Source organism: Poromitra crassiceps (assembly GCF_964638095.1).
Source record: "Poromitra crassiceps genome assembly, chromosome: 10".
NCBI classification, from domain to species: Eukaryota; Metazoa; Chordata; class Actinopteri; order Beryciformes; family Melamphaidae; genus Poromitra; species Poromitra crassiceps.
In genome coordinates, this window is record NC_139631.1 from 37,081,283 (window position 1) to 37,094,479 (window position 13,197).

The following is a 13,197-nucleotide window of genomic DNA, read 5'->3' on the forward strand; positions in this document are numbered from 1 at the left end:
CAGAGTGGATTGTAGCGATATGAAGTGATGAACCCTAAATGGATACATAGCGTGTAGCATTTAAATGAGCTCTTCACTTGCAGTTTCACCCATAGAGACACTGCGTAACGCGTCATCATTCAGAAACCACGCCCAAGACGGGGGGAAACGGAAACCCCCCCTCCAATCCTGGCGTTCTCCTATGTCACGTGCATGGTTGCGTGTTGCACAAAAAGATCGTATATACGGAAGATGAACACTCCAACTTACTTCTTGACAGCTAGATCCACATTTTTCTTCTCGCCAATTCTCAATGGCTTCCTTGTTTTGCTCAGGAGTACAAAAAAACTTTAACTGGTGATTTTTTACATTTGTTGTCTGCGCAGCCCACCACACAACAGCTTTTAGCTATGTTTAATTCAAGGAAAATGACGCTGGTGTGTGGAAATGAACGGAGCTTTTCCCCCGTGATGGGCGTGGCCTATTTCATGCAGTGTCTCTATGCTGCAAAATATTCTGTTGCCACATTGTAGCAACTTTTTTAGAGCAAGGTTTCTTCAACCATAATTGGGGCCCCACATCAGCCATGAGTCTGTTTCTGATGAGTCTCCACGTGGCAGGAACACGTACTGCATGCGTTTGAATGAATTTGGCTCCTATAGCTCCCATAAGTGAATTGATTTATTACTGAATTTATTACTGTGTATTTGACTGAAAAGTGGTTATTATGGCTCCAGTCCAGTATTGGCTACAGTAACGGACCTGCTTACAGACTCGCTCACGCCAAACAGAGATTGATCAGGGGTGTTTACCCTGGCTTGTCCTGCTAATTACATCAACAATTAGACAATGTCCCTGAGTCTACTCTCCGCCTGGAATCGATACTCCGCCGAGGCGAAACCATTGTTCCTCTGAGTGGTTGAAACAAGGGTCAAATAGCCATCATTGCTTGACACCTTCTCCGGGGGGGTGGTGAGGGGGGGGGGGGGGGCAATCGAAAAAACAGGGGGGGTTTAAAAAATCGATGTTTTTGTCCCCGGCCCTCGGTGTACCCAAAGGTCCCCCGTCCTACAGCGGCCGTGCAGGAGACTCCATGGGCCGAAACTGCTGCGTAAGCCCATCCTGGCAGCCAGAGCGCGTGCCTTGCTGTGAATGCACTCACAGCTTTGCACAGGGCTGCAGATTTGAATAGGGGCTCGTCGGGCAACGGGGCGACTCGTCCCGAAAGGGGAGCAGATTTACGTCCCGCTCGATTAAATGATGGGGAGGCAAAAATGAATCCTTCTGAAAGCTGCTTATATTTGCTCCTATATTTGGATGAGCTTGGATGCCCGAAGCCGATCTAATTAAAAGCGGTTCGACGAGATGTATAGAGTTTCTGGACGGAGGCCAAAGACGCTGTTACTACACACAGGCACTGTGTGTGGGCCACCATGCACACAGTCTGTTACTACACACTGTGTGGGCCACCATGCACACAGTCTGTTAATACACACTGTGTGGACCACCATGCACACATTCTGTTACTACACACTGTGTGGGCCACCATGCACACAGTCTGTTACTACACACTGTGTGGACCACCATGCACACAGTCTGTTACTACACACTGTGTGGGCCACCATGCACACAGTCTGTTACTACACACTGTGTGGACCACCATGCACAGTCTGTTACTACACACTGTGTGGGCCACCATGCACACAGTCTGTTACTACACACTGTGTGGACCACCATGCACAGTCTGTTACTACACACTGTGTGGGCCACCATGCACACAGTCTGTTACTACACACTGTGTGGACCACCATGCACACAGTCTGTTACTACACACTGTGTGGGCCACCATGCACACAGTCTGTTACTACACACTGTGTGGACCACCATGCACACAGTCTGTTACTACACACTGTGTGGGCCACCATGCACACAGTCTGTTACTACACACTGTGTGGGCCACCATGCACACAGTCTGTTACTACACACTGTGTGGGCCACCATGCACACAGTCAGGAATTGGTCGGCTCCCAATTTGGAGAGGGCCTTGAATCTCTGTCAGCGGGAAGGTGCCAGATACATGCCAGTTCATATACAATATGTCAGCGCTCTGTTTTATGAACCCTGTGGATGGGAGCCATTCTCTCGTGTGAGATTTATAGTCCTGAAACCTCCGAGTTCCTTGATTTATTTGGGTTGGGGATTTCTATAGTATCGAACAATGGCATCGTTTCCTAGCGCTTTGTCATAGTTTAAGTTCTTTTCCCAGCTCTTTTTGTTGAATGGCCTCAAGCACTTCAGCAATCTAATTAATGAGAGGCAGTCAAAGTTCTATTCTCCACACCTTCTTTGTAGCTTTGTTGCAACTATATGTCATTGCCAGAAATGTGCAATGGGAATTCATGCCGAGAATCTGCACTTGTTATTCAGATTCTTTCTTTGATCTCAGAAATCAAATTATGAACTAATGCATTAGTACATAGCCACGGTACAATATATATAATAAAGATAGCCATATGATCGTGTGTGTTGCCCATATAGGTGAACCTGAATATGGAGGATGGTCGTTCTCTGGGCCTGATGATCAGGGGCGGTGCTGAGTACGGCCTGGGGATCTACATCACTGGAGTGGACCCTGGCTCGGCTGCAGACGCCGGCGCGCTCAAGGTACCCCCAACTGAGCATGCCTTTGATCATTTTTGCTATATTGCACACTGCAAAACATGTCCGACAACATCCAATTTTAATGCAGTGGTTCTCATAAAACGAGGTAATTTAATTGACTTAGAAATTATTCCAATCAAGGAATACATAATGAAGACTTATGTGGGGAGATAAGTCACACATACACTGTAGGCATGTTCTACAATTCTCCTCCCTCTGCATCCATTTGTATCCTCAATGGGTCATATGTGGCCAAGCAATCTGAAACTGCACAAGAGCATTGAGCACAAGATAGACAAGGACTGACGCATTTCCCCAAATTTAAGCTCTTTATGAGCAGTTTCGGCAATAAGCGCAGAGTAGTAGCGCACGCATCCACGGAAGTCTGCACAACACGTGTCTAGCATGACATGACAACGTTTGAGAAACACCGTTTTAATGTCATCAAATCTTACTTATTTACTTACTATTCTTTCAAAGAAGAAAAAAATACCCTCCAGGTAAATTATCATTTATTGGCCCCCAGCGCATGTTCACTGTTAAAACAATTTCAAAACAGCAGATCACTACTAGTGTCAAGATTGTACCATTCTATTCAAGAACATTCTTGAAACAAGCTGATTTGCATAGGAAACTACAAAAATGATCTCAACTTCCTGCTCCATTTTTCTACCTTTTTTTGTATTAAGAAAAACAAGATTAAGACTAATGGAAAAGGATTAGGGGCCTAATCCTGGATTAAACGAGTTGTTAAAATGAAGACTTCCCACAGTGTGCCCACCGCTGTCGCCAACATCTGCTACCTGATACTGATGAAAGTGTTAGAATTCCTGCCACCTGCTATCTATTAGCCCGCTAAACCTGTTAGCGGCATGAACATCTGCTGCTTTCCCTTTATGGTCCCGGCTGTGCAGCTGGCTTCACTTTCACCACGAGCTTTGTGAAAATGGCTTGTTAGCCATGCTACATCTCCTGTATAGGCTACGTGCTTTCAGGTCAGCTCTCTGCCTCCACAGGCAGGTCATCTCCTCTAAAGGCTACGTGCTTTCAGGTCAGCTCTCTGCCTCCACAGGCAGGCCATCTCCTCTATAGGCTACGTGCTTTCAGGTCAGCTCTCTGCCTCCACAGGCAGGCCATCTCCTCTATAGGCTACGTGCTTTCAGGTCAGCTCTCTGCCTCCACAGGCAGGCCATCTCCTCTATAGGCTACGTGCTTTCAGGTCAGCTCTCTGCCTCCACAGGCAGGCCAGTTCTGTTTTCATCTCTCATGTATAGAGGAAACTATTTGAGAGACCTGGTGGAAAAATAGCGTATCGAGAAAAAACACAAATAAGCCTGAAAGACATTCGGAATGCACATGTCCCTTGAAAGATGTGGCAGGCGCTTGAGATGAAGAGAGCCTTTTTTCTCTCTTTTTTACTGTGAGGGATTGGCTGTGAGGGATTGGCTGTGAGGGATTGGCTGTGAGCGATCGGCTGTGAGGGATTGTCTGTGAGGGATTGGCTGTGAGGGGTTGGTTGTGAGGGGTTGGCTGTGAGGGATTGTCTGTGAGGGATTGGCTGTGAGGGGTTGGCTGTGAGGGATTGGCTGTGAGGGATTGGTTGTGAGGGGTTGTCTGTGAGCTGATTGGCTGTGAGGGATTGGCTGTGAGGGATTGGCTGTGAGCGATCGGCTGTGAGGGATTGGTTGTGAGGGATTGGCTGTGAGGGATTGGTTGTGAGGGATTGGCTGTGAGGGATTGGCTGTGAGGGATTAGCTGTGAGGGATTGGCTGTGAGGGATTGGCTCATGCTGCAGTGACATTTCTGACATGTGCTGAAATGAAATGTGAAAGGAAAGGGAAAGGAGAGAGAGAGAGAGAGTGGAGATGCATAAAAGAGATATATTGACATTTTCCCTTCACCTCTCCCAAGACTTACAGATGTGCCCCCACTCCACGCCCAGTCTGAGCTCTTCATTGTTTGTGGGTGAGAGCAGGTGGCCAATATGCAATCGGTTTATCAAAATAACTCCTATTTGGAAATATAATTTTGGAGGACCAGAGATCGCACGCACCCAACCGACCATCTCAACTGATGTAACCCGACTCCAGACTGCTTTCAGCCGGATAAGAGACCCTCGGCGTACGTGGGGGTAATGATCCGAGGAAACGTCACATGTGTTATGTTCAATTTGTGGGTTTTCAGGCGTGCTAACTGCTTTACAAAAACCAGTCTATGCAGCTATGTGTGTGTGGGGGGGAAATCCTATTACTACATACCAGTCCCACATATGAATGCAAAGTGGTCTCTAACCTGCACCACGCTCTTTAAGCAGTTCATCTTTGGCCCATGATGACCAACCATCCTACAAAGTTTGCTGGTGTTACGTGAATCCGTTTGGAAGTTAGATGCTTTTTTGTGATTGGCCACACCCATTAACACGCCCCCCTTTGGCCAGTGGGCGTGGAAAGTTCGTTGGCCCATATATTTGTATAGAAAGTATCGTGGTGTTACAGTACTGTGGAAGTTCCGCCTTTTTGTGATTGGCCACAGCCATTGCCACGCCCCCTCTTGAAACAAGGAGGAGTATCAACAAAAAGGACACTTGATTCTTGAAACAAATTGATTTGCATTGGAAACAACAACTGTTTCGTCACTTTGCTCATTTTAGGACTGAATCTGAAATGACGCGTTAGAATGGATCTTTTTTGCTCTACGTATTAAAAAAGGCAGCTAGAGCCCTTCTCTTCTCTAACGTTTGAAAATTGTTATGCTGCAAATTTTCCTCAACTCAGCAGTGCCGGGAAGTGAGTAGATCCATCAGTGCAGAACTATATGAATAGACCCCCACTCACAATCATATTACTCATTTTGTACTTGCGCAATACTGTGACAGTTAATTTTGCTCATTCATTACTTTAAGGGAGCCGAAAGTCACAGCCGTATCCATTAGAAAGTGGAATAAATCTGCTGTAAATCCATTCACTTAGAGTCAGGTTAATGTGCTGCGACCTTCACTCCAGATTGGACACCGACCATTTAAAGCAGGTAGTGTGAAGGTGAAGAGGTGTGAAATCCTTTCCTCTCTTCTCTGACAAAGCCCCGGTCATTGCTCGTGATACGCCGCTTCCTCATCTCATTCGGCAATATGAGATCTCGTCACAGTTCTGCCTCTCAAGACAGATCTCATTTACTCATGACCTAACCGTCTCAGTGTGTGCGTGTGTGCGTGCGTGCGTGTGCGTGCGTGCGTGTGTGTGTGTGTGTGTGTGCCTGTGCGTGTGTGCGTGTGCGTGTGCGTGTGTGTGCATGTGTGTGTGTGTGTGTGTGCGTGTAATCCGTCTGGGTGTCTCCGGTTGTGACTTGATCTTTAATGAGTGTCAGTCGTCCCTCTTGTCGGGGTCTGGCCACAGACTCACTTCTCACTTCCAAGCCGCAGACGACACTGTCTGGGACAGCGTCTTTGGCGGGGCAACAGATCAGGATAGGGGCCTTTCTTCTTGGTGGAAGGAGCGTCGGTATAGGGAGGGGTAGTCTCGCTGGCCCGCCTCCCCTCCCTCTACCGTGAGAGGGCGGATGTCCGCTCCCGGCTTATTACAAGCTCTGTCATTGGCTTCGACCATGTCAATCAGAGCGGCTTCCTGCTCCCTCCTCCCTGTGTGTGGCTGTAAATAGTGCCCTGCCGCCTCAGTGAAAACAACAACGCTAACTAACTAGCAAGCTAACAGCAGAAACCTACACGCTAGCTCGTTGCTACACGCTGAAAACGGCAAGTTGGATTATTGGAAACTATTTTCCAAGGGCACTGCCGCTAAGCGCCGCCCATCGCAATCCCACTATGGAGACCTGCGGCGCCAGACTCCTCTCACGGTAGGGAGGGGAGGCTGGCCAGCGAGACTAAGGGAGGGGTGAGAGCCTTTATGAAGGTCGCTGTGCGGCCTCGCCTGCCCTGCAGCTCACCCGATGCGAAAAAACTTACTCCCCAATTTCTCTTGGCCAATTCCCCCAGCTGTCCTGGTCGTTGCTCCACCCCCTCTGCCGATCTGTCGATCGAGAGTTGTCTAGCACATGCTTCCTCTGATACATCGTCAGCCGCTTCTCTTCACCTGACGGCAAGGAGTTTCATCGACAGGACGTACGTAACGCGCAGGAGGATCATGCTATTTCCCCCAGTTCCCCTCCCCCGCGGACAGGCGCCCTTGATCGACCAGAGGAGGCACTAGTGCAGCGACCAGGACTCGTACCCCACCGGCTTCCCACCCGCAGACACGGCCAATTGTGTCTGTAGGAACGCCTGACCAAGCTGGAAGTACCGCTACCGGGAATTTAACCTGCGTCTCCGCGGTGGTTTTACCTCCACACTACCCAGACCGAGTTAGTGGCATCTACCTTTGATAAGAATGTGCACTGCAGTTCCCCTCCGATGCTGATGGGTGTGCTGTGACCCACTGCTGGCTCGGATTCAAACCAATAGATTGGAGCAGCACTGCAAGATGGATGCCTCGCAAGGTTAGGGTTCTTCCCCCCACCTCACAGAACTGAGGTACAGGAAGCATGGCAGCGACTCAGTGTGCGCTTCTGCTCAATAAGTTTTGCTCACAGCCGACATCAGGCCTTCAAAAAACTCCCATCGGATGACCCCTCGCCTTTACCTGTCTCCTCAACCGCCACTCTCTTCCCCTGTATGACCACCTGGAGGCCAGTGCCAGCCAGCCACCTGTCCCCACTGCTGAAAATAGCACTTTGCCCTCTCTGTGTGAAAAGGACAAACATGTTGGTCCCCCAGCGGCCCGCACACAGAGGGTTTATTCCACACCTCAATGCTCAATGACTTGTATATCATTATGGCAGAGGGAGGGGGACGGGGGGCTTGCAGTTAAGGGGCACCAGATTGTTCCAATCATGCGTGTGTCAGTTGGGTGTGGCGAGGGGTGGTACTCACCGTACTGTCACCTCAGGGAGTGCGGCAGGTTTGATCATTATAATGGAGAAACAAAGATCAAACAAAAATCACCAGAAATCTAATTGTAAGCACTATCCTACATCTGTCGACTGTCTGTCTGTCTGTCTGTCTGTCTGTCTGTCTGTCTGTCTGTCTGTCTGTCTGTCTGTCTGTCCGTCCCTCCGTCCCTCCATCCAGGGCCGGATTAATAGTACCATGGGCCCCGGGGCTATTTATTTTCTAAGGCCTCACTCACACAGGGGTCACACAAGAACAAAAATGCACTCTTGAAGCTAAATAAATCCAAAATCAAACGAGTTAATTATTTGCATTTTTACTTCAAGCTTCCTCAATGTAGAACAGTCATTTCTTACACATGAGATTACTTTTAGCCTTTTAGTCATCAAGATTATTTAAAGATATTCCATATTCCAGACTGAAATGTTATAACAGAAGTGGAGAATTGGCCAGAATGACATGAACATTTGGACACTTATTCAGCGGGTATCTTGTATGTTCAGGTGCACTGTCATTTTTTTTTTTTTAGGGGGCCCCGGGGCCCCTAGACGGCGGGCCCCGGGGCTTAGCCCCGGTAAGCCCGTGCATTACACCGGGACTTCCTCCATCCCTCCGTCCCTCCGTCCGTCTGTCTGTCTGTCCCCATCCATTTATCTCCCCAGCAGGTTGGCCAATCACTCTGAAGCTGCTCCATGGCACTGAGCATTAGCCCACTGGACTGACCAATCCACTTTTTGAGTTGCATATTTCAGAAATTGAAATACAGGGTGGCAGGTTTAGAACAGTTATTTGCTATGTAACAATGTGGTTGTTTTTTTACAACCATTTTTAATTAGTGTTCACTAAAATAGCAAAAAAAAAACTCTCTTCTTCTCTTCTTTCCCCTGCACATAAACCAAAATACCAAAAATGAAAACATTTCACATATATAATTTTTGTTCATTTTAAGTTTTGGGTCTCACTATTTTAATTAACAACAATATATTTTTAACATCACAGTTTTCATCTTATAGTTTGACTTTCCCATAAATGACCTTGTTTGGAGGTGTGGGGCAAATGCTCTATAGGGATTTTAACATCTGGCCTAGGGGTTTAGTGAATTAGTCACTCCGAGCATCAGATAGGTGTCAGGCTGGGTGGGGAGGTCGCCTGGGAACATGGACGCTACACGTTATGGGTGTCGGGGGGCACGCTGAGGAATCACGGCCGATCATAAATCAAGCGCTCTCTCTCCAGTGAGTTATGGAGTTTGTCTCAGGCTGATTCTGCTGCACCTACAGTAATGGTGTTGGCCTGCGGAGAGGAGCACACAAGTCAATAACTAATTTCTCCTCCACCTCTCCTCCTGTAATATACAGTGGAAGCTGGTTTTGTGCCGCTTCAGCAGCCTCTTGTATTTTACTGTCTTCTCTGCCTCCCCCTCCCTTCACTGTATTAACAGCCAGTCATAGGAAAAGCTGGCACAGTTATAAGCAAACTCACTGTGTTCCTCTTTCCAGATTTACCAGTTTTATTTGACCGAGTCATCATGCTCATAAAATGATTGTATCATGCAAATAGTGTCACCTTTAGAGGAACTAAAAACACAGCTTTATTTTCATGTTGGCTCAGCTTATTTTCAGGTGGTCATATATATATATATCAACTATCTTGTAGCGGTTAAATACAAATCTACGTAAACTATGACCTGCGGTCGGTGATTACCATAAGGCAAGCAAGCACCAATATAAACGCAATTATATTTTCAGAACGCATTCATGACTGCTTTTTCTTTTAACCTGATTTGTATTCATTTGTGTCTGAAAGAATTCAAGTCAACAAATTGTATATTGTTATGACTAAAGGTGTTTGGCTACATGGCCTTCAGGTTAGTACAGTAGTAGTACATTGGCATCACTTTAAATAGTTCCATAGACTGCACTCATTGGTCATGGGAACTTCTATAGTGCCTTCAAAATGACATAATATCCAATTGAAATAGATATTCAAATACATGTAAACAATACAATACAATACAATAGCGGGTTTACCCTTAATTATATCCATTCCATGTTGACCATACGTGTTTTTTTCCTGTGTTTCATGGGTCTTATAGGGTCTTGGACTCTGCTCCACCTAAACCTGAATCACAAAAATCCACAAAGGTTGTTTCCACAATAGCAGTACGTTACATACCCATATCTGTCACTGTAAGACACAACCAAATATGATAGCAAAATGGAGAGGGACGTTGATGATGAATTAGTCATGTCTGTTGAGTGTTTTGTTTGGCCATGAGGCAGAACTAATAGATCCATGATGCAAACATGAGGCATAACTAATAGATCCATGATGCATACATGAGGCATAACTAATAGATCCATGATGATCCATGATGCATACATGAGGCATAACTAATAGATCCATGATGCAAACATGAGGCATAACTAATAGATCCATGATGCATACATGAGGCATAACTAATAGATCCATGATGCATACATGAGGCATAACTAATAGATCCATGATGCATACATGAGGCATAACTAATAGATCCATGATGCATACATGAGGCATAACTAATAGATCTATGATGCAAACATGAGGCAGAACTAATAGATCCATGATGCATACATGAGGCAGAACTAATAGATCTATGATGCATACATGAGGCAGAACTAATAGATCTATGATGCATACATGAGGCAGAACTAATAGATCTATGATGCATACATGAGGCATAACTAATAGATCTATGATGCATACATGAGGCAGAACTAATAGATCCATGATGCATACATGAGGCAGAACTAATAGATCTATGATGCATACATGAGGCATAACTAATAGATCCATGATGCATACATGAGGCATAACTAATAGATCTATGATGCAAACATGAGGCAGAACTAATAGATCCATGATGCATACATGAGGCAGAACTAATAGATCTATGATGCATACATGAGGCAGAACTAATAGATCTATGATGCAAACATGAGGCAGAACTAATAGATCTATGATGCATACATGAGGCAGAACTAATAGATCTATGATGCAAACATGAGGCAGAAATAATAGATCTATGATGCATACATGAGGTATAACTAATAGATCCATGATGCAAACATGAGGCATAACTAATAGATCCATGATGCATACATGAGGCATAACTAATAGATCCATGATGCAAACATGAGGCAGAACTAATAGATCCATGATGCATATATGAGGCAGAACTAATAGATCCATGAGGCACATTGTACATTAGGCATAACTAATAGATTCATGATGCAGAAGCATTGACTGCTTCTGTCTGTTTCACATTGAGTGCATAGCTTGATGAGTCATGCTCACTGCATTCTAATCCGTCTGAGTCTCTGCTGCCACCTCCTTTAGAAAAGGGCCAGTGTACCTCACCTATTGTTTAGCCGTGAGGGTAATTGGCCTCTGTGCCGTGTGTGTGTGTGTGTGTGTGTGTGTGTGTGTGTGTGTGTGTGTGTGTGTGTGTGTGTGTGTGTGTGTGTGTGTGCGTGCGCGTGCGTGCGTGCGTGTGTGTGTTGCACAGGAACATAGACAAATTGGGAAAGTTGAAATGACCTTGGCTGGCACAGTCTATCTGTTTGGTATTAGGTCCATGGCCTGAGGTCGTGACAATGAAAGAAAAAACCTTTGTGTGAATCAAGGATGCAGTGTACGTATGCATGTGTACCCCAGAGAGAGGACTGTGTGTGCGTGTGTCCATGCGTGTGTGCGTGCGTATGTACGTGTGTGTGTGTGTGTGTGTGTGTGTGTGTGTGTGTGTGTGTGTGTGTGTGTGTGTGTGTGTGTGTGTGTGTGTGTGTGTGTGTGTGTGTGTGTGTGTGCGCGTGCGCGTGTGCGCTCGTGCACATGGAAATCTGTGTATCTCTGTTGTGTTGTTGTGATGGTGGTGGTGGTGGATAAACGCAACCAATATAATTCTCCAGAGATAAATACAAAGAAAGCAGCATCCAGTTATAAGGTCTCTGTCTACATAACCTCCAGCTCCTCCTACCAGAAAAAGAGCTACAAATAATGTTTTTGTAAGAGCATTCATTTAATAACAGTTTCGGTTTGTGACAAGAATGTCTCTGCCACACCATGGTGGCCTTACTAACTAGCGTAATTGTACAATACCATACAGTGACGCTGCTGTATTCAAACAGGATGATGGCACATTGTACAATATCAAATCATTGTACAAAACATAGACAAATAAAAGGCATACATGCAGAGGAAAATAAATAAAAGACATACCAGTTATAATTTGTCCATCTGTATAACCTAAATATAAATATATAAATATATAGCCTACCTACATGAACAAATACAGTACAGTTACAGTTTAACTGTACTTTTCTTTTTCTTTTTCTTTTTTAATTCATGGCGGGCCACTTAAAAACGAGCAGCGGGCCGCAGTTGGCCCGCGGGCCGTAGTTTGGCCACCCCTGAACCTTTGCCCAATAAGCCACACATTCACAAATGTCTGTCAGCCATGTAAATGACCTTGGGCCACCAATCAATCCATCAATCAATCAATGAATCAATCAAATTTATATTTATACTGTATAGCGCCAAATCATAGCAAGAGTTATCTCAAGGCACTTTACAAATAGAGACCAGGCTGTTTATTTAGACCCAACAATTGAAACAATTCTCACATGAGGTCATGTGCCAATTGAAACAATTCCAAGAGCAAGCACTTGGCAACCGGTGGCAAGGAAAGACCAATTTAACGGGGAAGAAACCTTGAGCAGACCAGGCTCTTGGTGGGCGTTCATCTGCCATGAGCGGTTGGGTTGAGAGAGAGAGAGAGAGAGAGAGAGAAAGAGAAAGAGAAAGAGAGAGAGAGAGAGAGAGAGAGAGAGAGAGAGAGAGAGAGTTAGGCTGTGTGAGTGTATTTGGACCCAGGAGCAGAGACGACAGAGGCAGGAATCAAATGGATGTCTTTTTACTTAGACTTTGAACAAAAATACAAAATGAACAAAGAGCAGCAATTAAGCTTCCAGCTAATTCTAGCCTATACAGGATGTCGGAAGGGCCGACAACTAACTAAGGTCTCTTGGCAGAGTTTTCACAGGAAAAAGTCCACTGAAGTCTTTCAGCATGTGATCTCGAACAGGAGCCAGTCCTGGTTACTCTGGCTCTGGCCGGTTCAGCACTTCGGACAGCTCCTTCACCACAGCCTGGTGCAGGGTCCCTGGGCCGTGCTCCCAAGGGTGTGTCAGAAAGAGAGAGAGAGAGAGAGAGAGAGATGCAGAGTAGTGGCACTATTTTTTTTTTTTTTCAATAATATTTTTATTCAATTTTCAAATTTTACAAGACAAGACAACGACAAAGACAGAAAACAAAAACAAAAAGACAGGGCAGCTTAAACACTTCACAAAGACATAGATGTGGACAAGAAAAGGATGGACAGATGAATGAGAATACGATCAAATTAATTAAATTAAATTAGATGTACAAGGCAAAAGGCAGTACTCAGGTGGCAATATCACTTCGGTTGAGGTATCCAATAAGTGTCTCTGCTAGGTTAGGGTCAATATAATTCAAATAAGGCTCCCATACTTTATAAAAGACATCGGTTGTTGAGTGTAGCATACATGTCATGAACTCCA

The 13,197-nt window shown here is 45.6% G+C and overlaps 1 protein-coding gene across 1 annotated transcript in view; it reads left to right on the forward strand.

The window, feature by feature from the left end:
* whrnb (whirlin b) overlaps positions 1-13,197 on the forward strand; it is a gene marked incomplete at both ends in the record, with an annotated part of 114,689 nt that overhangs the window by 60,389 nt on the left and 41,103 nt on the right. The window contains one exon of the mRNA XM_083645422.1: positions 2,518-2,643. Coding sequence (XP_083501548.1) covers positions 2,518-2,643 — 126 coding nt within the window. The remainder of the gene's footprint in view (positions 1-2,517; positions 2,644-13,197) is intronic.